This window comes from Mauremys mutica, chromosome 13 (assembly GCF_020497125.1).
Source record: "Mauremys mutica isolate MM-2020 ecotype Southern chromosome 13, ASM2049712v1, whole genome shotgun sequence".
Taxonomy (NCBI): domain Eukaryota; kingdom Metazoa; phylum Chordata; order Testudines; family Geoemydidae; genus Mauremys; species Mauremys mutica.
In genome coordinates this window covers 5,118,288-5,143,697 of record NC_059084.1, presented here as the reverse complement: position 1 = coordinate 5,143,697, position 25,410 = coordinate 5,118,288, and the positions used below count along the sequence as shown (strand labels likewise).

Below are 25,410 nucleotides of genomic sequence, written 5' to 3'. Positions count from 1 at the left end.
ATTTTGTCTGCTTTCCAGCAGCAATGGCAAAATAAACCTCAGGAGCAAAGTCTGAGTTTGACTCTTCAATTCCTGAATTCTTTACAACCGTATGCAAAGTGCATGACCTTAGTGGCTCATAGGACTTAATGGTGGCTGAGTTAAAATCTAGTGCTTAATGGGGAGAGCAGTGTAATAAGAAAGGTGTCAAAATGGCTCACTTTTCTGCATGCTCTTGCAGTGCTTTTATTTGCCCTGCCCCCAGATTGCTGCCTTGGTTTCCAGTCTCCCATTCTGGGCCCGAAAGCTCCCGTTAAAGAGCTGTTATCTGAGTTAGCTCTGAAGTGGGGGTCGTTGGGCTCTGCTGGCTGACAGCCACCATGGGAATTTCCATGCCTAGTCATGCTGGATTGTTAGTCCCCTCTGAGTTCTTGCAGGCATAAACCACATCTTTTGCGATGCTGCACATCCTGTTGGACATCTGGAGCTCTGTTCTGAAGGCGGCGGGGAAGCAGAACTTTCTGAAGCACGTCTTGAAGTTCTCATCCAAGAAGGCGTAGAGGACAGGGTTTAAGCTGCTGTTGGCATATCCCAGTGCAGTACAGAAGCATGAGATGGCTAACTCGAGCTCGCTTTCGGCCTTTGCACCCAGGCACTGGACCAGCACGAAAATCTGAATGGGAGTCCAACAAATAATGAAGACAGCAACCACCACCAGGACCATTCGAGTGATGCGCCGCAGATTCCGATCCTTCTCCTTGGAGCCTGAGAGGACACGGACATTCTTAAGACGCCGGATCATAAGGCTGTAGCAAATGGTGATGATCAACACAGGGATCATGAAGGAGAAGAGAAAGACACAAATCCCAAATACTGGATCCCAGTAATCCACAGGTTTAGGGAGCTTAATTAGACAATCAATCTCTGCAAAGAAAAGAAAAAGACAACAACTTGTATTGAGAACAACATTGGTACCATCTGTAAATCCAGTAATTCTCTTGCAGTCACTCTTGTTGCTAATTTCATTTATTTTATTAATGCTCAACAGAGCTCAGGGCCTCGTTGCGCTAGGCTCTGTACAAACACAGAGCAGGAATCAGCCCTGCCCCTCAGTTTACAATTTAAGCAGACAAAAAGTGGGAGGGAAAACAGAGACACAGTGAAGTGATTTGCCCAAGGAGACACAGCAGATCAGTTTCAGAGCTGGAATAAAACCCAGGTCTCTGGAATCCCAGTCGAGTGACCTACCCATTAAAGCACGGTGCTTTCCCTAGGTGACTAGAGACAGAGAGATTGATAAGCAACTTGCCCAAGGTCAAAGAGCAAGTTTTCATTCCTTCTCTCTCCCGGCACCCTTTTGTCTCCCTGTAAGTATCTTTACACAGGACATATCCGTATTCCCAGAGAATGTAAAGGCACACCGGGTGGAATTCATTAACAAAGCCATGTCTAAAGGATGACACCCTTCAGGCTAAAACTTTCCACGTCACACTGAGCATAAATGCACATGCAGGTGATGCAACTGCTGCTGTCCCCCAGGAGCTTTAAAAAAAGAGAGATGTCATGTTAAGGAAGAGACCTTTTCACCAAATTTCTGAAAGCATAAGGACAGCTAACAGCTCTAGGCATCTTGCCTTAGTGTTCAGCTTCCCATGTAGCCACAAATTAGGACAAGTGCTTAGGAAGAATTTTAGAAAGTCTGTTGATGAAATGTAGAGAGACAACTTGGGGGAGGTAATATGTGTTATTGGCCCAACGTGGGCTGGTGCGAGGGACAAGCTTTTGAGCTACACAGAGCTCTTCTTCAGATCTGGGAAAGGTAGTGAGAGCGTCACAGCTAAATAAAAGACTGAACCGATAGTATAGCATAAGGAATGAACACATATTCTAAAGGGACCATTCAAGGTCATGAAATGTGTCAGGCTTAATCCACCAGAAGGACATGAAATATGATCCACAGTGCTTTATGGCACCACAGAACCTGTGGTCTCTTCCTTCTTGTGCTGCTCGTTTGAGTTGCATGCTAAGGATGGCATTAAAGTGAAAGTTAAAACCCTGGAAGCCCAAGATTACCCCATCTCATTTCAAGCTGGGTAAGCAGTCAGGAAAGCTCATTGGTCCCTTGAGGCTTGTGGGCACGTGGAAAGCACAGGTGGAAGACAATGTTCTTTTCATCATTCTCAGCCGCGCGAAATGAGAATCGGTAAGGGCTGGACAATGCTTTTATTTTATTTTTTTAATTCATTATTTGTTTGTTTAGAAAAAATGCTCTGGGTGCCAAGATAAGTATTAACTTCCCTGGCTCGGTAATTGTTATGGCTTCAACAGTGTGGACATGGCAACTGCTGGCTGCAGAGATTTTAAAGGGTGATCGTGTTACCCACACACCTTCTGGATGTGGTGGTCTGCCCCATCTAGTGGCCCCGAGACCACTTAGAGAGAGAGATAAAATGAGTCTGCTCTACAGCCTTAGCTAACAACCACTTGGCTTTTAGCTCATACTGTAGAGGCTCATGCACTAAGCTCCAGAGGTCCCAGGTTCGATCCCGCCCACTGATGACCAGGGTCTGTCAGTATTACAGTAGCTGTGAATACTGACCCCCTTCAACTAGAAAAGTAGTGGCCGTGATAGAAAGCCTTGCAGGGAAAGAGGGGTTCAGATGAGGGAAACCAAGAGGATTTTCAGAATTTCCAAAACAGGAAAGATTCTAAGGAAATGGGCTAGGAAGATAGGGATAAAGGCACTACATTTCTGACTCTCGTCCAGCAGCAATTGCTTTGAGATTGTCATTACATTTTTTGGTTGGTCAGGATCCAACAGCTGAGCTGCCAGAGAATTAATTTCACCGTGGTGTATCTGTACATACTATAGGATCACAATTAACACTCTTTTTTAAAGGACTCACTGTAAGATTGTAAGAGGGACTCTTGCATGCAGGAGGATGGATAACAGATGCATATGAACTGATTAACAGACATTAGGGAAATCAAGTCTCATGCTTCAGATTGCAAACTGAGTGCCACTGGGGTAGGAAAGGATTATTTTCCCAAACCACATGCAACATTGCTCTTGTCACCAAAGGATAAAAGCCTACTACAACTACCAGCTAATGGAACTACTACTTTATCTCAAGTAACATTTTATATTGTGGAGATGAAGATTGTGGTTTAAAACATGCTTATAGCCCATGAGGGAAGGGGTGTTACAGTAGCAGACTTAATGAGCTAGTGATATTGGAACCCTGTGAACCTCTCACATGGATGCAGAGTCTAGTTTGGAGAATATTCCATTAGTTCATTTTTACTGACCATTATTTTCATTCTCTGCTGACCCCATCACCATAGCTGGGATACCAAAGACTGAAGCCAGGGCCCAGATGCAGATGTTGACCACTTTGGCCTTGTGAGGGGTACGGATATCCAATGCCTTGATGGGGTGACAGATGGCGATGTAACGATCCACGCTCATCATAGTCAGGGTGAAAGTGCTGGTGAACATGTTGTAGTAGTCAATGGAGATGGCGATCTTGCAGAGGATGTTTCCAAAGGGCCAGAACCCGAGGAACGTGTCTGTACCCTGGAAGGGTAAGGTTATCAGACACAGGGTATCGGCCAGGGCGAGATTGAAGATGTAAATGTTGGTGGCCGTTTTCATCTTGGTGAATCTAAAACAAAGGAGAGATTGATATACAAATTTCCACTTGATTTCCAGCCCCACTGCTTGTGATAGGACTAGCATCAGCAATGAGTTACACTTACGTGGCACCTTTCTTCCAGAGGAACACAAGACCATTTACAAATTGTGACCCAGATCCTGCAATCAAATCCACACAGGCAGAGCTCTGTGCCTGTGTGGATTCCCGCTGGCGTCAATGGGACTGCTCACCCAGATCCATTCCAGGATCAAGATTTATACCTAAAATCTCCTTCCAAATGCCCAGCCCAAATAACCCAGCAGGAGACTCCTCTCTTCCTCCCAAAGGTCCGCTGGCTTCTCCCAAGCACTGTGTTGATTAACACACTTCTAGATTTTTAAATTCCAATGCAACACCAGATCTGAAGGAGAGGACTTAAGCCCCTACCATATTTGCAAGCCACTGATGTCAATGTTCTAGTGCAAGAGAACCTGAAGGTAAAACTGACCCATCTATTTTCATTGTCTCCCCAGGCTAATTGTAGTGCAAAATGTAAATGGCATAAACAGTCAAAAGCAAATAATATTTTTAAAAATCCATTTTTTATTAGTAGTAGTAGTAGTAGTATTAAAAGGAGTGAAGAGAAATGTGCTTTCAGGGGGAATGATCCTGTTCCATTGAAGGCAATGCCCAAATCCCCAAATATATCATTTCTCTGTAAAAATGTACTCAGGACTGAAATAACAGTGAATCAAAAGTAGCTAAGGACTTGGAAAAATCAGTTGTTTAACAGAGAAGGCTTTTTAATGAAGGTGCAGTAAATTGTGCTTAACATGTTTGTGGCTACTTTGAGGGCAGTCTCTTAAGACAGAAGGTTGCCCATTAAGTGGCATCTTCTGTACAGGGGATTTTAATTTCTTTAGCAGTTTTAGGCTCATTGCAGGTTTCGTCAGAGATCTCCAAACACTCCATTCAATGCAAAACAAGTATGAATGATAATAGCTCAAAATACTGCTTACTTGTGGACTAATAACCTACAAATACCCAACTTGGCCTATGTGTGGTCTGTGGACAGTTTGTTACCAAACACAAACGTCAAATTGTCAGATGTTGGCTTTATGTTTGCATTTTCTACTAATCAGCATCTAATCATATTTATGACTATAGAGGACTTTTAAAAGCATATGACATTCTGGAAATAAACCTCTTTCATCTGTTGGCATTTAAATCTTGACAGAGAGATTAAAAATAAAATAAAATCCTTGGCAACCTCTTCTAGAAAAGGAAGAACTTGAATATGTGCAGAATTTTGGAAATCAGCGCTGCTAATTCTTATGAGCATTTTTTTTTGTGCTCAGTATTTACAGCATTATATATTTTTTAAAATGTTGTGGAAATCAGAAATCACCAAGCCTACAGCTGACTATCTGCTCTAACCACTAGGGACTGGGGGAGCCAGAGGTCTCTTAACTGACAAAAGCCAGGACTTTAAAGCAAGGGCACCAGAGCCTTTCTAGAATTGGGGGGAAAAAGGCAAGGCCAAAGTGACCCCTCTCTCTCCTCAACTGGCTGCTCTGGTAGTGAGCCAGCTGCCCTCTTTTCTGGTGCCACGGCAGCCCCTGGTGGGCAAAAGGTGTAATTGCAGCACCTCCACAGCAGAATGTATTAATCTGCTGGGGAAAAAAATCTGCGGGGGACATGAATTCTGCGCTTATGTTTGTTTTGTTAAAAAGTGGGGGGAATGTCCCCCTGGCCTTTCCAGTTCTGGTGCTTGTGCTTTTAAGGTTCCAGAAAGACTTACAGGATTTCCCAGTACAGCTACCTAAAAAAGGAGACAATCCAGGGAAAACTGGAACAGGTAGCAGCCCTAATAGAAATTGATTTGTTCTCTTTTTTTTGGAGCATGTTTAGATCTGACTCTCACACCAATTGTGTGTATGAAAAGTTTAGCAGTTCTTCAAACTAGAGGCAGTGCAACGCAGCTGAAAGTAAATAGTGGTAACAGTGGTAAGGCTCAAGAGTGTTTAGACTTTTCACTGATTGCAAGCGAAGCAGCAGTAGCCAGTGAGTGAACCAAGATCTAATCGGTTCAGTTGTGAACTACAAGTTCCCGTTGGACCAGTAATGTTTCCTTAAGCCTGGAAATCATCTATATGTGATTCAGAAATATGAAAGGGCTTGGGAACCATGAACCAACACCGGCTAGTTAGCTGTCTCATTTTGCTCCCTTGAAAGGTAAATGTAGATAGCATTTTTAATCATTGTTTTCTAAAGCTGATTGAAAAAAAAACATAAAAATTTCTTGAAATGGTTTTGAAAAGTGAAACATTGCACCCAGCTCTATTCATGTTTAGTGCTGGTGATAGGTGCTGGAATATCAGCTGTATATTTTAAAATCTCGAATGTCTTACAGTGGTGGTGAAGCACTGGAATGGGTTACCTAGGGAGGTAGTGGAATCTCCTTCCTTAGAGGTTTTTAAGGTCAGGCTTGACAAAGCCCTGGCTGGGATGATTTAGTTGGGGATTGGTCCTGCTTTGAGCAGGGGGTTGGACTAGATGACCTCCTGAGGTCCCTTCCAACCCTGAGATTCTATGATTCTATGATTCTATGGAGATCTATTAAAGAGTAAGTGCTGTAATTTTGGGGGAGGATAAGCTATGTTTTTCATATATAACTACAGATTGACTCCCTCTGCATAGCACAAAACTTAATCTTAACTATGGGGCTGCAACTGGTGCCTCCATAATGAGCTACGGTGGCAGTGAAAGCACTTTCCTGTAGAATGTCAGCTGCAGGGCTGGGAAGACAGCCATTACAGCCTTGACTGCCCAGAGAGGTACGAATTAATGTCACCTACAATGCGGACTGCTGGCCACGGCTTGGAGACCACGCATCCATTTCAGAAAGGCAATCAGTGCTCGGTCAGTTGGTAACCATTTTTAGTTACTATTGACTTGGGCTGATTTGGGGCTAAAGCTCCAAGATGAGGATGGTGGTTGACACCTTGAGTTCTAGAGCACGATGGAACTTTCTTCCACAAAGATGAAGCTCATCTGTGCAGGAAACAGAGCTTTCTTGGAGGCTTGTCTGAGACTATGGAACAAACTCCAACAGGAACCAAGGACTGTCACAAACCTCACAATGCCACTCACAAGGCAAGGCATACTTCTGTGACCGGCCTTCTCTCATGTAGACATGGCACAGCATGGACATATGAAGAAAAAACCAAATAGCCCACTATAACACTACGCTGCTCTCATGATTCTCTCCCTGGGGAGAAAATGAATCATGCATGACAGATGTTAGTCATGTCACTTATGCACAACTGGAAAGCTATCAGACGCTGTGTTGATGAGGGTGATAAACGAATGCATGTAGAACAGAATTTGAAGCTAGAAGCCAAATACTTTGCCTGGTATTTTCATTCATTCTTCATTGTATTCAGCCATTCATCCCCCAGCATACTTCAATGTATATAAAGTATATGTACAATACTGCACAACCTTCATCATCCAGACGGCTCAGAAAATACCAGAAAACATTGGACAATAAGGGGATCTGCAGACCCTGTGGTCTGTGTTTCAAGCTCTCTAATTGATCATAGCCTTGAAGACTCTGAATATTGATGGCCTTTGCCATCACAGCTAAATGTCCTATTTTATATAAATCTCTTGTCTATATCTTCATGCATGCACTTAGCACATGACCATGCCTCCCTCAGACTGTCTTATGATTTCTCACTGATAGATTTCTTCATGGGATATTTAATTTGGAGGTGCATCTTACTCCACAATCAGGAGCCAACAAGCTTCTTGGTCTGATTGATTTTGCATTAAAAAGTAGAATTTTGAGTTCTTCTGTGGATGGTGATGAGATCAACAAATTCATGGACACGTGACATCCACCCCAGTGAAGGTTACATAAAAAAGCCACAACTGTATGTCTTTCACCGTTGTTGCAGACCACTATAGACAGAATTAAATGTTTTAAACAATAGCAAGGGACATGAAGAAATAATTTGTGTGACTTTTTTTTCTGGTTGTAAAAATTAACTGGAAAATACTGGGGGAGGTACAGCCCATTGCCAACCTCAAATATGACTTCATTTTCTCTTCAAGCTCAACTGCTCCCTGATCAATTCCCAATTATTTAGTGGTTTATTTAATAAGAACCTGTGTATGCATCTAAATTATTAAAGTGGTTTCAGAAGGCTGCAAAGAGGTTATATGAATTCTTTTTATTTTAAAAAAATGCAATTGTGGGGTGCAATGAGATAACTAAAGTGTTTTAAAGGCGGGAACATGTTCCAGTAATTGGTAGTAACAAACAGATTTCCAGGGAGAGGAATGTTGTTTATAGATTCTCAAGCATCAGAAAAAGCAAAACGACAACAGAGTTTTGGTATTTATTTCTGCTTCAAAATTCTTTCAGCTCATTCCTGTGGGACTAATTTTACTGTCTGACAGCTAAGAAAAATTGAAACGCCCCCAAAGGCTCTGACTTTTTCATTTTTGACTGAATATTCTAAAAGCAACAATAATGATTAAGACAAAATATTAAATTGTTTTTTTAACTCCAGTGAGATGAGCCTGGAATTAATATTCTCCCATAATAGAAGCAGTTTTAGATGGAACCTCATCAGCTTTCCTAGCTTATGCCAACCAGTGACTGAGGGGGAAACCCACACTAATACCATCAGTTAAATAAGTCATTCTCCCCCTAACAGACAGGTGGGATTAATCTTTCTCAGTGTTAGGAAGGGGTTGATGGTAAGATTCAGTCACAGGGGAATTTCAGATCATTTGTGGGGTTTGATTTGGGTAAGAACCCCTTATTCAGATCTCATCCAAACTATTCAAAACCTCCTGAGTTTGCAGAAATGAGCTGGAAATATTGAGAGAGCCATCTCATGGGGTGCCATATATCTCACAGCTGCCGCAAGCATTCTTTTGCTTTGGGGTTCATCATCAGGAATCCCAGAAAACAATTTGCCCCTGGAATTTGCATTTTTACAGAGAATCTTTAGTTTTTATATTTTGTGAAAAAATAAAAACATATACAGTGGAACCCCCTGCCACCAGCGCACACACAGGAATATGGGAAATTGACCTGGGCGGCAGGTCTTGGGCTGATGGCTCCGGGGTCCTGGGCAGTGCGGCCCCTCCAGCTGCTGGCCCCGGCTGGCGGGGCTCCAGATGTCAGATTTCATTTTAATTGAGGAAAAACCTGGATTTTTATGTTTTTTTATTGGGGAATTTTTTGGGGAGGTTATCATGGAAAACTAGGACCCTCATATATTTATGGTGGGTATCCCCGATATCCCAATGGGTAATGTATGCATTGTTATGGTGTAAGGATGACAACCATCTGACTTTACCCCTCACCATGCCCTCTTTCAACTTTCTAAGAAGTAGGACGGAAGGGTGAAGCAGCTTTGGAGACAGACTTGTTCTCCCTAATACATGAGCCAGTTACGTACTGTGAGATGCACTCCACGAACAACACACACACAAACATGAGCCTGCCTCAAGTCTCCCTCAGGCCTACCAAATGTATTCACTGCCAGCATGCCACAATATACTGATTCGGCAAGCACATCCCAGCCAATGGTAAACTGGGTTATTACCAGCTGAGAAGGCTCAGATGACTTCTTCTGAAAGATAACTAAGGGCATCTCTACACTTGCCATTTAAAGCGGAAAAATTCCCTTTTTGCTGCAAAAACCGTGGGAGCGTCTACACTTGCCAATGACTTTTTGTGGTTAAACTTCCGCAAAAAGAAAACCACCTCCACCAGAGGCCAATGGCTCTTACTGGTGATGCCTTTGCGGTGATGTGCAAGCGAAGACCTGTTCTTCCTGTTTACACAGCTTTTAGCCTCCGCAGGATATCCCACCGTGCCTAGGTGATCACTCTGGCCGGCAGCTCTGCTGCTCTGAAGCCAGGTAAACAGACACTCACCCCTCCCCCTGTAAAGCCCCGGGAACTTTGAAACTTTCCTTCCTGTTTTCTTGGCAAGTTCTCACTTATCATCTGGCCAGGTGACAATGCCTGCTCCATGAAGCAAAAGATCCTCTGCTTGGAGCAATGCTGAGCTACAGGAGCTCATTGGGGAGGGATAGCTCAGTGGTTTGAGCATTGGCCTGCTAAACCCAAGGCTGTGAGTTCCCTCCTTAAGGGGGCCATTTAGGGATCTGGGACAAAAATCTGTCAGGGCATTGGACTAGATGTCCTTCTGAGATCCCTTCCCAACCTGGATATTCTATGATCAGTGTTTGGGGAGAGGAGGCTGTGCAGGGACCCAGGATGCCCTGCCATCACCTCCCTCCCCTTCCTACAGGAATGGAAGTGCTGCAAACGTGAGTACTCTCTGATATCTGCGGAAGTAAGTGAGAACACAAACCAGTGCTTTTCTTTGACCGGTTCACTATCACCGTTGAAACTGACAATGCAAAAACTCTGCAAGTGTAGACATAGCCTCAGTAAGGCTTAAGCCAGGAGTTTATCACATATCACCCAGTTAGGCTAACGCTGCTCTGAATTTTCCCCAATAAGCTATCTGCAAGGCAGCAAATGGCTCAGAAGTCAGCAGCTTGGCCACTAGCTGAGTTGAAATAGCTAAACAAAGCCTATTATTATTTCTAGCACCACTTCGTTAGCTCACTGGTAAATAAAAGGCAGGCTCTAATCATTTATCACAAAGGCAGGGCAGCATTCCCCTGCAGCCATCCTTTCTGCAGACTTAGATTCGGTTGAACGGCATTCTCAGTAGCGCTGTCCCTAGGTTGTGTTTCCGAGAATGATCTGACAACATTCAGCAAGGCTGAATGGCCAATGCTGTCTCCTAGGTATGAGGAGTGGCACTTGAAATGTGGGTGGGGGGGAGGCAGTTTTGAAATACATCTTCCTTTGGTTCCACTCATTTTAATAGGCATGGTTCTGGATAACTTCTGCGGGGATTCTTGTATACTAGGGGCTTGATTCAAAGCATGTAGAATTTACTGGCAATCTTCCCATTGATCTCAATAGCCTTGAGATCAGGCCCTTGGTCAATAGTGAAATGATTAGCACAAGAATTTAGTTGATCTAAAGATTACAGGTGTTAAATTCAAATTTTGGGATGAACAAAACCTCAAATTTTGGAGTAACTGATCCTAAACTAAAGATTGCAAGTTGGATCTATATGCATGTATCGCCTGCCCCCCCCTTACCAATTCTCAGCTGGGGTTATATTTATATGTTAAAGGTTCATAAACTGCTTTACTTTAAAAGGAAGAGAGGCCAGTATCATGCCATGGAACAAACATCTCCTGAGTGCAGCACCCTGACCACAAAACCAACTTCTCCTTTGCACAATGACAATCCTAATGTAAAGTTTTAATCCTACCAATCTGAAAGGAGTCCTGTCCTGTCCGGCCATCTGCCACACTAATAGGTGTTTGCTGCATCATTGCCTATTGGTAACAGATGGAACAATGTGTGTTAACCAGCGCGTGCTCCTTTCCCCATTTTGTTGATACCGATTAGCACCTCAGACCAATCTCTAGCTTCATACAGGAAAGATGGCAAAGTGATATCACGAGAAGGGTGCCAGAGATGAGAGTGAATCTGTGTTCCCCTGCGCTCAAGAGGCTTCAAGTAATCAGAAGAAGCTAAAGTGATTTACACTTGTCTCTTTTGCTACAACCAGACCAATGTGAATCTGAATTTCCAACAGGCTCTCTAGTCTTGTTTTCAGTTACAAATGCATAGCTTGCCTCCCCGTGTTTGCACAAAGGAAGAAAGCTCTTCGTGACACATGAGTTTGATACATAGAGTGCGCACTGCTAAGTGGCTGTTTGGAAGCTCTTTGACAAACTGGAAAGCTTTTCACCTGCTCAATATCCTACAGAAGGGAAACGCTTCCAGCTACCTCAGCATCAATTGCACTTGGAGCCCTGACTCTGAAGTGGACTCCCGCCAGTCCTGAATCCCATTTGGGAAGATATATACCGACTTTGATTAACGATACTTTTAAAAGGGACTGTGTGTGTTTGCTGGGGTGGGGGATAGAGGGTGTAACAGAGTGGTATGCCCATTTAAAGGCCAAGAGGCCTGGGGCTGGTGAACCCTGCTTAATTCACCCAGCCCTGCCACACCTGTTCTGGGTACAGGACTCTAAAGAGGGAGAAGCCCAGCAGTTTGGGGCTACTGCAGAGAGCAACCAAGCCACTGGAGTGGAGCTATCTCCAGGAGCCAGGCTCCAGGGATGCAGTCCTGTGGCCGGTGTTCTTCAAGAGGGACAGGGACCTGAGGAGAAGCCCTGCAGGGGTGGAAGACCGTGGTGGTTTTGGTTGTACTTGCACACCCTGTGGGGGAAAGCCTTGGGAGTCCGCATTCTGATGAGAGTGAGAAGAACTGTGAGCTGAGCCCAGAAGGAGCAAAAGAACTTTTGTTCATGTGAAGTTGAGACTCTTGTCGAATGTAGTGTTTATTTGGGGACTCTGAGTGCCCCAAAAGGGGAATCCAGCTTTCCAGTTCCTATAGGCAGCACACTAAAACTATGGCCTCAAAATTAGTAAAGAAAAGACTGAAGTCCTGTGGGTGACTCATGCAGAACCAAGGCAGATAAATGTCAACATTGAGGGCCAGGATCTAAATTAGGTTTCTGCTTTTAAATACCATGGGGACTGGTTAGCAGCAAATGGACAAAGCAGCAAAACTGCAAGCAAGTGTGCTGAGCATGGGAGAAGTCTGGTGCAAGGTAAGTGGAGTGATTTGTGATAAACAGGTGCCCAAACAGTCTAAGGTACCACAATACAAAACCATAGTAAGATCAGCTCTTCTCTACTGATCAGAGACATGGGGGACCAAAGAAAGGCACTTGTGAAGACTTGAAGCCCATGCAAGGAGATGTTTGAGGGAGGTGAGAAGAGGAGAGGAGTGACATTGCTGAATGCTTGTGGAATGATGTCGTCGGGAGCGAGACCGGGGTCAGGGCTATGAGAGAGAAGCGGCAAGAGAAGAAGCTGAGATGGCATGGGCATGTACGAAGTATAGATTAAGGGAGTCCTGTTAGGGCTCCTTTTGAGACTAGCGTTCGCAGGCGGAGAACAAGAGGTTGGCCAAGAAAACAATGGGTAGAGTGTTTAGAGAAGGACAGAGTAGCTATGAAGTGAGCACTGGACTCGCAAGACTGGCAAAGACTGTTCCAGTGACCTGACCCCAGCTAGCTGGGAAATGGGGAAGAAGTGGTCCTGGTACAGAACTACAGATACCAATAATTATCATTATTAAGTAGGGAACTAGCTGGTTAGTTACTAGATTTTCCCATCAGAATGATTTTCCCATGAAAAATGCAGTTTCTACAAAATGAATATTTTCTATGGGATATTGTCTATGCGGGGGACTGGACTAGATGACCTCTCATGGGTCCTTCCAGTTCTATGATTCTATGAAAACAGAACTTGAAAGGTCAGAATTTCCTGCGGGACGGAAATTCCAGATTTCACTCAGCTTTATTAGTTACAGCTGAATGCTGATGGAAATCAAGGAGCTGACAATGCAGCCTGCAGAAGAATTTTACCCCCAAAAGCTCTGCTAATGCTTCTTAATCTTGACCTGCAACAACCCACTGGTATTCCAGTCCTGGGGAGATATTGCCAGGTATCTGGCTACAAGAGATGGAACTGACACCACTACATTCATTTTCCCTTGTGATCTGAATATTCTTTACAACCAGATGGCCAGAGGGGAAAAGTTGGTGCATTAACCTACTGAGCTCATTTGAAGTGGTGATAGCTCTATTGCCCAGGGAAATTTCCTTTCCTTAGATGTTCCTGCATCCTCCTCCTGTCCTGGGGCTCTCGCCAGCCCATAGCTGTCTCTGTGGTTTCTTGTCTACAGAAATTCAGTGAACCACCAAGGCTGTGTGACTGCAGGGACTGCCTCCTTAAGGAATGTGACACAGAATCCTGTGGCACCTTATAGACTAACAGAAGTATTGGAGCATAAGCTTTCATGGGTGAATACCCACTTGTGTCTGATGAAGTGGGTATTCACCCGCAAAAGCTTATGCTCCAATACTTCTGTTAGTCTATAAGGTGCCACAGGACTCTTTGTCGCTTTTTACAGATCCAGACTCACACGGCTACCCCTCTGATCCTTAAGGAATGTGGCTGTATTATATTGGTCTCAACAATGCAGTCAGCCAGTGTTTGCACACTCCAAAAAACCAAGCCTATTTTTTTTTGAGAGGGCCCTTAGCTGAGTACATATTAGATGTCAGAGCTTCAGAGACAGCAGATGCTTGAAAATTACGTTTATGTGACTGTTCCCCCAACAGAAATGTAATTGAATATGGAAAAAAGATCTTTGGCTTTAAAAAGCAAAAAGCTATCAGCTTTAATGCTTGACTGTGATTATCAAAGGAATCTGCAGGGGAGAAGAAGCACTGGACCATGTTTGGTAATCACAAAACCCCTCTTGGTCCAGAAACAGAAACACCAAGCGAGAAGGTGGATTCTCAAGACTCCAGCTCACTTCAGATAGATCAGTATGACTCAAATCTGTTGGGGAAAGGGATCGGTTTCTTTCCCCTCTTGACAGTGAAACAAATAAAGCTGTTACCCCCACATACCTACGAGGCTGGATGACCCTGTGCAATTTGGAGCTTGATCGGTTTCAGTGCAAGTTTATTTAAAGAAGAATCTAAAATGGCGTCCAGTATGGGGGCAATCAGATCTATGTGCGGGTGTAATTTTTTTTTTAAGTTGGCATGAATTTTGAAACTAATCACATTTGGGAACCGGGTTAAATTGGAAAATGGCTATAAAGATCAATGGTTCAGAGCAGGCCTAGTTCAGCATTAACAGAAAATGACTATCATCCGTTGAGCAGTTATGTTGTCGACATGAAGGAAATTAGCAATCTCAACCTGGGATACAGGAATTTATTTCAGTTCTTGATGGCAGTCTCAGCAAAAACGGTGAGTCTAGTTGCCTGGATTGTTTTTATTGGGCCCTGGAAAGTCCAATAACTTTCAGACAGGTAGATCCAAAGGTTAACCTTGTTCAGATCCAGGGGTTTAGTTCAGGCCCCTCTCTACTCAAAGTAAAAATTGTTAAGCATCCATCAAACCCCTGATGCCCCCAAAAATGGCCCTCCAGCTGACCTGTTAGACAAAGCTTCCAGAAACTGATGTTGCAAACAAATACTTAGCTTAACATTAACCTTAACCTTGGTATTTAACAGTCAAAAGCCTCTAGAGGGTTATTTCTACTTTGAAATCACTTAAGACAGATTTGTTGTGCATCACAAAGCACTTTGCAAAAAATCCATGTTCTCTTGTACAATTTGGCCATGATTTTAATCATCCCTGTGCCACTCCATAGAGCAGAGTCACTGTCCTACAGTAGAACTTCTGTCTCTTCCACTAAACTGTAACAATGCCCCTTAGGGTACATCCAGACTACCCGCCGGATCGGCGGGTAGCAAGCGATTTTTCGGGGATCGATATATCACATCTCATCTAGACATGATATATCGATCCCCAAATGCGCTCCCGTCAACTCCGGAACTTCACCAGGGCGAGGGGTGGTAGCGGCGTCGACGGGGGAGCCGCGGCCGTCGATCCCGCGCCGTGAAGACGGGAGGGAAGTCGAAATAAGATACATCGACGTCAGCTACGCTATTCCCGTAGCTGAAGTTGCATATCTTACATCGACCCCGCCCCCCCAGTGTAGACCAGGCCTTGGTCACACATCCATTGGCTGACCCAAGGCCTGGAAAAGGCTGAAGTAGATTTCTTACATGAACACACCATGATTCACTCTCCCTTGACACCTTAAGCATTCTCAGGGCAAGGAAAGCTGTTGTGTTCAGCTCAGCGGTTTTGACATCTGAGGGATGTATTAGGAACCAGTCTTGCTGAGTGATAAACCATGAAAGCTCATCCATGTGATCTTTTCAGGGGAGTTTGTATTTGAGGCAATTTGTCAATAGCTTAACCCCTCCCCTCCCCCAAATCCTTGACCTATTTTGCAAATGTTACCACTTGAAGGAATATTGTTCCGATTCATAACACTTGTATGTTACAACAAAGAAAAACCACTACATCACTGACGGGGGGTGGAGGGGAGCCATTGTTTTTCTGAGTTCACAGAACAATAATACACCTTCCCATACTACTAGCTAGACTGGGTCAAAAAATCTAGCAGAGGTGGGGTTTGTGTCCCCATGGACTGAGCAAAGAACATAGCCCCCCAACTCCACCCCTGTCCCAAGACCCACTGAGAAATCCTGTGAATATCAAAGTATCCCTGGAGGACTGGTGCTTCTATATAGACAGCCAGCCCCTCCTTTCTACTCTCTGGTTCCCTTTCCACCTTGCCCAGAATGTTTCCTGCTGCACTTGTGTTGCCAAAGCTGTTCCATCTGCTGCTGGCTCTTGCCCCAGTCCTTCTGAGGGATTGTGACAGCACAGAGCAGAGAGGGGAACAATCAGCATTCATTCCTATGGGCGTTTTCCAGAGAGGAGTCTACGGAGAACTGCTTTTCCCCAGTTGTGTCCTTGTCCAGCCCAGCCATATCTCAGTAATCCTGCACAGACCCCCACACACGGAGGTGCAGTCAGAAGGGGATGATTTGGGTTCTCTGCCACCAATTGAATGTTGGGGTCCCTTTAACAGTTTTCCCATACTTTCACCCCTCTGTAACAATGCACAGAGGAGCTGGGATGAGGAGAATGAATGATCATCTGGCCCAGCACTTAAAGATGAGTTGGGGAAGCCAAGTGGTTTCTGAAAGAGAAGATTACATTGGCTGTGCTCTTACAAGATGATCAAAAAATAGAATGAATTAATTCCCACTCAGTGGTAACCCGGCTAGCTCACTCTCTCTGCTTCCTGACAGCCTCCAAGGAAGCAAACATCACCCCAGCCGACCAATGTTCGCAAACACTTCCAGAATATTCAGCGCAAACAAAATCAATTAATCTTTTGTGGATTATTTTTTGCCAGGAACTCAGACCAACAGATCCTTAAATCAGTCCCAACAAAGGCAGAAATTAAATGTAAGATTTAAGAGATGGAGACAGTTTCCCTTATTACCACAGTCCCTATGCAAATAAGCATATGAACACAGCAGGGGAATGAGCAATCAGCCAGAGCTGCTGCTTTTGCATGAGATTGAACAGGAAATGTATTGTAGGGAGCAGTGTATCCATTGGCCAGAGAGAGGTACTGGAAATTCCCAGCTCTGCTACTGAGTTGCTGCGTAGTTCTGAGCCAGTCATTTACCCCTCCCTGGATCCCATCTTTAAAATGGATGTGATAATCAGGGGATGGTTGAACTTCCTAGTCTACAAGCTCTCAAAGTCCACAAATTGCTGTGAGGTGTTTTGGGGTGTTTTGGATTTTGGTGTGGGGTGGGGCAGGGGAAATGTTAATTAAACCCAGCATATTCAGCCACTTGAGAATTCTTCTTATGGAAGGGCATTCTCTGGTAGTATATAGCTACCATAGCAACTCCAACACCACTCTCCTAGTTGCCTGCATAGAGGGCATGGCCAGGGTATCCTTACAGTTTTGTAATCTCCAGCTTCTGGAATTGGAATGGCCCCTTGGCTCAATTCCCTAAGAGGTACAGAGGGACCAACTTTGCCCCATTGGCTCCCAGATTGGTGGAGTGCAAAGTTAGCTCAAAACCACACCCCTCCTAAGCCAGACTTTGTTGTCTCCAGGCTTGAAGAACCACCACAAACCCCACTATGGCAACCTCCATGGGACCTGGATGGAGGAACTCAGGTTGCAGGAAGGAAGGATTTGGAGGAGGCACTAGGAAGTCGGTCTGTGTGCACATGGCTGGAATGCTAGCTGCTGTTGCAGCAGCTCAGTAAATCATTCTCTTAATAAAGAGCCAGTCTAGTTTCACAAGTATGAAGTCCTCTGAGGCTATTACCCAACACAACACCCACCACCCTTTATTCCAAGCGCACTTCTTCAACCTTTTCTTCAACAACACACAGCACCGCATGCATCTGCTACACAACACTGCAATTTATCCCTGGGGAGAGAGAGGGACAAAGAAAGAATCATACCTGGCAGATGCTGGATGCATCAGTTAATGCACTGCTGGAAGGTGCTCCGGTGCTACATGAGGAGGTTGGGATAAGGACCCAAAAGAAGATTCAATCAGGAGCTGGATCTGAGTTTGCCAACCTTGTCTTCCTGCAATTTTGTTTTTAGCAAGGTCATTCAATTACTAATGAGAGGAAAGCTGTGCTCTGAGTAAGAGCCCTCATGAGCTCAACCTGATTTGAGGGCAGCCGAGGATGCAGTGCATCAACTCTCCCTTTCGCCCTTCGATTTTCTCTTGTCTCGGCTCCTTGCTTGCTCTCTTTCTCGTCATTTTTCGCCACGTCCCCTGTCCCTTTCCAGCCTATTTTTGCCTTTATTTTTTCCCCTCTTGTACTGTTCACCCAATATAAAACACTCATCCCTAAGCTTTCATTTCCCACTGGGGAGGAAATTAAGATCAGGCTCATGTATTGTTCTCGCCACTATTGAAATCAACGCTCTCCAAAGTAAAACCCAGGTGCTACAGCTCTGCTTCAACCCCCTCCACCAAGCAAGCCCTAAACAATGTTAGACCGAAGCATGTGCACTGGGTAGAGCCAGGAATGTGCAGCTCGTAACCGGCAGGCAGTGAGAGAAGATGGAAATGTCCCTTCCTGCACCTGTACTTTGAGTCTTACCACCTTTCACAGAGAGGCATAATGTTTCCTATGGTGCTTTTTAGCCCATCCCCCCAGCAGGTTGCAAAGCTTCCGATCTGACGGCATAGCTACATTTCCCCACAATTACCAGACTCAGGGCCTGTGGGCTTAGCGATCAGATCCATAAAGCCCCATCACTGAACTAACAGCCAGGCTGCAAAAATGAGACTCCTGAACAGATTGTTCACTGACATCACAGTCACAAACTGAATACAAATGTCTGGGGTGAGAAGAGGGGGGAAGGGACAGACTGAAACCTCTCGCCCTGGGGAGCCATTAGCATTACCATTTGGCTCTGGATCCTGATTCTCTTGATTAGGTTATTCATAAGCCCATCTAACTGAGACACAGCCGGTGCCATCCCTCTGCATGCAGCTTGTACGCACTCCTTCCCCTACCAGACCTCGAGCTGCAATGACACGCTTTCTCTTCCCCTCCCTTGGCAGGCAGTCGTGTTCTGTAAGGGCTGCAGTGTCTGGAATGACAAGGGATATGAAACAGGCAAAAGAGGCCACTGCTCTTTCACATCTATCAGCTCCCTTGGCGTAAGTCAGCATAGCCTCGTTGAAGTCCGTACTCCCCTTTAAACCAGCCGAGGGACTGGCCAGTATATTTTAGATCAGATCTTGGAAACCCTATCACATGCCGTCAGCATTATCATTGCCCCAGGTCGCTAACACTGGTTTCACCCCTGCTGTTACTGGATGGCAGCTGCCTGTCTCAGAAGACAATGGTTTAAGTGCCAAAGCCGTTCAGGTACTAAATGTCATGCTGCAGTAAAACATACATGGGTAAAACGTTCAATTCCCGAGCAACAGATAATGTAGGCACAAGGCACAGGGCTAGTGGATGAAACCAGTGCACTAACAGTGCTTGAAGCCTACTGCTCTTCCCTCTTCACTCGCTTTGCTTCCCTCTCTCTCAACCCCTCTGGTGCAGCGCAGCCCTCCAGAGTAGCCTGTTGCTAGTTACATCTGTCCAGCTTGGCACGTCAATGTTGACAATTTTCAACAAGTCCTTCTGGCAAATGTCCTTGAACTTGAGCCTAGGCTGCCCCAGTGGCCTTAGAGCATCCACAATACAGGGGATCCTTTAGAATGTACCCATCCATCTATCCATTGCAAATGGTCAAGCCAATGGAGATGTCTTTGAGAACAGTGATCAGACACGGCAATTTTTCTTTCTCAAGTATTTCAGTGTCAGGAACTTTGGTTTCTTACTTGATATTTAGAATATGGCAAAGACAGTGGGTGTGGAAGGTGTTCAGCCTTCCTTTGTACCTGCCATAGGCACTCCAGGCTTCACCACTATACCGCGGCACGCTCAGAACACACATATGGTAGACCAATATCTTCATGTTCAATGTTAGTTTCCTGTTCTCTCCCATGTGTTTGGTCAGTTGAGCGAATGTGGTGGCTGCCTTTCTGATGCAAGAATTAAGTTTATCATCTAGAGATAAATCATCCAATACAATTGATCCCACATAGCATCACTTTTGCACAACTTCTAGCACCATCAACACATCTTGTGCCATCACCATTGTCTTCTTTAGAGTGTTGGTTGGTCCAAACTCATCACAAGCTAGCACGGAGCTATTGCAAAGTTGCTGGTGGCCCTCTTCACTGTATGTCATGAGCACTGCGCCAGCAACGAAAAGAAGTTCTCTTAGCAGCAGGTATTTGACTTTGCTTTGTGCTCTGAGATATGCAGTGTTAAAGAGTTTTCCATCTGCTCTAGTCTGGAGATGTACAACCTCAGTGCAAAATGAAAAAGCATGATGGAGCAGCAGAGAGAAGAATGTACCAAAACACATCCCTGTTTGACACCACTATAGATTTTTAAGCTGTCACCATCATACCAGACTATAGCCTTCATGCCACCATGGAAGAATTAAATCAGACTGAGGGTGATTGGATGGCAACCAATTCTATCTAACAATTGGAAAAGGTTCTTTCTGCTGACCAGCTCAAAAGCTGTACTAAGATCCATGAAAGCCATGTAGAGAGGTTTTCCTTGTTCTTGACACTTTTCTTGCAGTTGTCTTAGTGTGAAGAGCATGGGAGTAGTTGATTTACCAGCACTGACTCTCTGGATATACATGTTCAGCAAGAAATTGCACTCTTTGGGGAATGACTCATGCAAATACCTGGCCAGCAACAGTAAGGAGAGAGGTTCCTCTGTAGGTATTACAATCACTCCAATCTCCTTTGTCTTATCCTGGCTACTATTATTGCATCACTATCCTGTCCCCCAGATTTCCATCCTATTCAGGCCTGCATGGCAGTTCAACAGCATTCTGTTCCCAATGGGTATATGGATCCCACACAGGGGATTAACCATCCTGGACTAAGCAGACAGATGTCCCAACAGAAACTGCCAACTTTATAGTCAAAAAAGGCCCAATTAATTACCTAGCTGCTTGCAATCTGCTAATGAGGGTTAATGAGCCAGCAGACTCTCCACAGAAGAATGCAAACAAGCACCACTCCTGCACAAGTGTCTTCTTTACTATTAGCTTCGGAAGAGAGATAAAGGACTGAATGTGCCATGAAGACCTGGCAGTTGACTCTTCCCTCTCTCCATCTCTTGGGGACAGGACTGAAATATGTTAATAGGCCAGTGCACAGGAAAATTTCATTGCTCTGACCTGTGCCATGCCTGTTCTGTGGATGAGCACAGCACTTTAATTCTCCTCCTGATAAATTTGTCAGAATTCCACTTCCATCTTGAACTTGACACCTCTGCCTCTGGAACTTCTTGCCACTTGACCTGAAAAGTGCGATGGACTTAGTCCCAATTAAACAGGACTTAAAAACCTCATCAAAGTTTGTCATGTCAGTGTTTTTAGTCTGGATTTTTAACCATATTTGGGTTTTGATGGGAGATTGCTAGTCCTTCAGTGCTTTTCAGACTCCTACTCAACCTGTAGTAATATTGACATTGAAAGCAGCTGCTGGTGTACATTAGGCACAGATTTTTAACAGCCCGCATGCACTTGTGAGCAACTGACTTGTGCTCACGCACATCCCAAGCCAGTGTATGGCCAGGATTTGCATGTGTGACACCCCACCAAATATGCGATACCACATAACCCTTCAGCTCCAGAAGCACAGGCCTCTACCACTTGAGCTAAAGAAGTAAATCCATCAGCTAGTAGCAGTGGTGGGCTATTATACTCTCCATGGGCCAGTCATCAGAGGGGAACGTTAGTCATATAGGTATGTGCACATGCAAGCTGTGAGTTGCAAGCATGCATATTTCAGCCTTGATCTTGGAAAAATCAAGTGTCCTTTGCCATTGTACCACAGTAATAACCAAAAGACTTCATTTTCCATCCGTCTGTATTTCTTGCTCTTCTGCACTCTTTATGGTATAATAACTTTTGATTACTCCAGGCAGTACAGACCACTCAATATTAATTTCATTTCTATCCAATCTGCACCAATTGCCTCTTGCAAAGGGAAAAGAAAAGCAAAGGACACAGAGAGACACAAGGTCTGAAAGGGTTCATTCATGTCCACTGGATATGTGTTACTTTATACTCCAGCTCTGTTTCATCGCTAAGAAGTACAGCTTGTTAAACCGTTCCCATTAGGGAGCCTTCCCGTAAGACGTCACGTAATTGAAATGTTATAATTTCTCACAATGGGCCTCTGATTCTGATCCATGCTCTAAGGACCGAGGGCCAGATTTTTAAAGGTGTTTAGATATCTGAAGCTGTAGATAAAAGTCAATACCTACATGTATTTTTAGAGGCCTAAATACTTTTAAAAATCTGCCCTTGAGGCAACATTAATAAGTAGAATTGAAAGACCATGAACACGCTTTGAGTTGACTGGCTGCAAAGGAGTCCAATTCACCATAGAAAACAGAGCACTAGAGACCGGTTAGCAGACTTGACGGCCGGGGAAGAACAAGTATGAGCAAACTGGTGGAAGAATCCAAGGAGTTCAGTCCAATGTCTTAACTCGGAGGGTGTGTACGAAACAGGAGCTGCATGGAAAGAAAAGAGCCCAGGAAGGAGATCAACGTCCTAACTCATCTGAATATTGCTGGAGTTGTGGGAGTAAAAAATGGCACAGGTACTTGTACCTAAAGCCCCATGACTAAATATGCACATGTGATGGTCGCCCTCTTGGCCAAAATATGGGGGCCTGACCTGGGGACCTCCAGAGCTAAAACAGTTACAACTCATAGCCTCTGGCCCGGCACAGAGGGGGATTCATAACATGCACTCACCAGTGGGTTGCACACACAACTGGGTGTCTGGGAGTAACAGGCGATCGCTGGATGTTGTTTCTGAATCTTCTTGCTTTGGAGGCATCATTGGGAACAGGGTTTGGTATTTTTTCCCTTTAATCAAACTACTGGGAACTAGAAGAATTCAGGAGCGTTTAAGGTGCCAGCTTTTCCCTTCTCAAATAACCCTTTCCCTCTGCTGCTGCCCAACCACCTGCTTCAAACTCATTGAAAACTGTAGGGGAAACACATGCATAAGTAACACCTTAAAGGTACCAAGTGGATGGAGAGGTTGGAGGGGGAACAATTATCTGAATTTGCAGGAAACTCAAACAATGGTCAGTAATATGAAGCAGCAAGAGGCAGCCAACTTAAACCGATAGCCCTTTGCTGTCAAGGAAATAGAACTCCTACGGAGAGCCCTTTTCAGTCGTCTCCAATTAGTACTGCTCAGTGGTAGAAGTGAATGTGACAGTCACATGATTACAGGACCAACAAATTAATCACTTCAGCTTTTCGGTCACTCTAAAGATAATAGAGCTGTAGGCCGGGCCATACGACGGATAGTAAAGCCTAGAGGAAGCTTTGGGGTTTTTTTTAAAATGGCTCCAGGTGATTTTGAAAACACCAAGAAGTTTTAGAATCTTCCTTCCGTATATCAGGAAATGCATCCTCGCCTCCCCTAAAGCGATAAACAGCAAATCTCCCTGTAGCCTTAACATTGCTGAAATGTGAGCATTAAAGCCTCTGTGTTCCACTAATAACTGAAAAATGGGCAAGGAGTATTCTCTGGCTTGTGGTACAGTGGATCTGGGTTCCTTTTATGGGAGATGTGGAGTGGCAGGAGGGCTGTGGATAACCCCCCGGTATATATTATTTCTCTGGTACCACATGATTTACAAAAGTCTACTGTGCATCTTTAAGAATGGCCCCTTGGATCATACGCGCCAACTTCTAATGGCACCGGTGGGTGCCCGACCCTCCTCTGCCCCCAGAGCACCCACGGATTCGGCACCTATGCCTTGGATCCAGTAGCACAATTATCAAATTGAGAGGCAGGATGCCTGGATTCTATTCCCAGCTCTGCCACAGACTTCCTGTATGATCTTGGGCAAGCCACTTCACCTGCCGGTGCCTCAGTTTCCCCTATATGGAGCTAATATTTATTCCTCTTCTTGTAAAGCGCTTTCATATACAGGGGTGAAAAGTGCTACATTAAGGGCTAAGCATTGCACTGAAAATGGGCACTGGTGTGTGACACAGTCTGGGTCACTGTGAGTGCACAAACCCCCCTCTTCTTATCCCATGTGATCCCCACACACCTCAAGATAAGGTGATCACATTTCAAGCAGTCAGTGGTTTGACAGCGTCTGCATATCAGTGTTATTCAGCAGATTTGAGGTAACACCCGGGCCCCCCCAGTGGCAAAAGAGCTCACTGTGGGCAGACCCCTCACTGAGCCATGGATGATAGGGGTGCCTAGAAGCACTAAGAGCAGATGTACAGAAAGTGTGAGTGGCTGTTCCTGTTACTTTCCTGGGGTGTTTCTCCACAGGGATAGCTATTGGGTGGAGTGTGACCAGAAAAGGGTGGCCAAGTGGAAACAGGTTTTCTCATCACTTAGGCTACACTTTTGACTTCTTATCTGCCTTAGTGTTCTTTCCCGTGCCCTTATGTGAGGGACATCAGTAAGCAGAGCCCAAGAGTCAGGTCATGCCTTTTCATGCATGGGCTCTTGCCAACTAGGCCATCACTGGTTCTCAATGGCCTTGTTTAGACATTGCTGAATGATTCTGCTGCCCCCGTGCAGCTCGACTTTCCTTCCTTGTGCACGACATCTACAAAGTTCATACCGGGAAACACTTGTGTGTGTTACAAGATAGAGCAGAGAAGCTTAAGACACCTGAAATTGCAAGAAGTGCAAGCAGAATAATCTCATAAAATTTGGTCGTGCCGGCTTGAACGTGAGCACTGGAACAAAGAGCTTGATTTTGCAAAAGTGATCGGGCAAAATATATTGTTATAACTGACTAGGCTCTTATCTGCCTTTCTGGTCTCCATAAATAGAAAGACTGTGACTGGGGGCTCATGCAAAGCTTATCAATAGCTGAATCCCAGGTCCACTAGCAAGCACCTGAATTTCAACCTATTAAAGACGAGAGTCGAGTCCTGAAGCTAATAAGCATTGACATTCTCTTCTGTCCCAAGGTGAATCACTTTCCTTGTGTCATCACAGCCATTAGCTATCTTAGGAAATGGTACAGAGCCAAACCTCTGCTTGCCAGGGCTGCCAAATCAGAGGCTTCCTTCCTTTTGCTGTAAGCTAATTTGTCACCATAACTCTTCACAGACAAATGGCCAGCTTCCAGAGTTTGTAAATGTTAAGCCGAGTTCATCCCTGGTGTTGACTTTGGTGGCCTTCTTTGTCTGACCAGCTGAGCAAGCGAACGTTGTGCAAAACATTCCTTCTATCTAACTGGTGAAGGTGCTTGTTGAAAAACCAAAGAGACATGATAAGGTCTGAGAAACTGGGATAAGATTCGTGACCAGACATGATGGAAGCAGTTTTATTTACCCACCGGACAAGGAAGCATTTTTCAACTGGACACTATCCATTATTATTAGTTTAAAAACAGGATCCTGGAATACGAGTAGATGTCAAATGAAAAGGATAAATTGGAGACAGCAGCACTGCAGGCAAATGTGCAGACTGATTTGTGGTTTTCCCCAACACACACACTACTCAAGAAACCTTGTCAGGGTCATTCCCTGGAAAACCAGATGATAATACAGGCAAATCTC

At 44.7% G+C, this 25,410-nt stretch overlaps 1 protein-coding gene across 1 annotated transcript in view; it reads right to left on the bottom strand.

Moving 5' to 3' along the window:
* Positions 1 to 333: 333 nt before the first annotated feature.
* The window catches only part of OPRL1 (opioid related nociceptin receptor 1), a 33,137-nt gene continuing 8,060 nt past the window's right edge, over positions 334 to 25,410 (bottom strand). Inside the window, exons 4-5 of the mRNA XM_044985874.1 lie at positions 3,289 to 3,644; positions 334 to 903 (exon numbers count right to left, since the gene is read on the bottom strand). Coding sequence (XP_044841809.1) covers positions 380 to 903; positions 3,289 to 3,644 — 880 coding nt within the window. The 3' untranslated portion in view covers positions 334 to 379. The remainder of the gene's footprint in view (positions 904 to 3,288; positions 3,645 to 25,410) is intronic.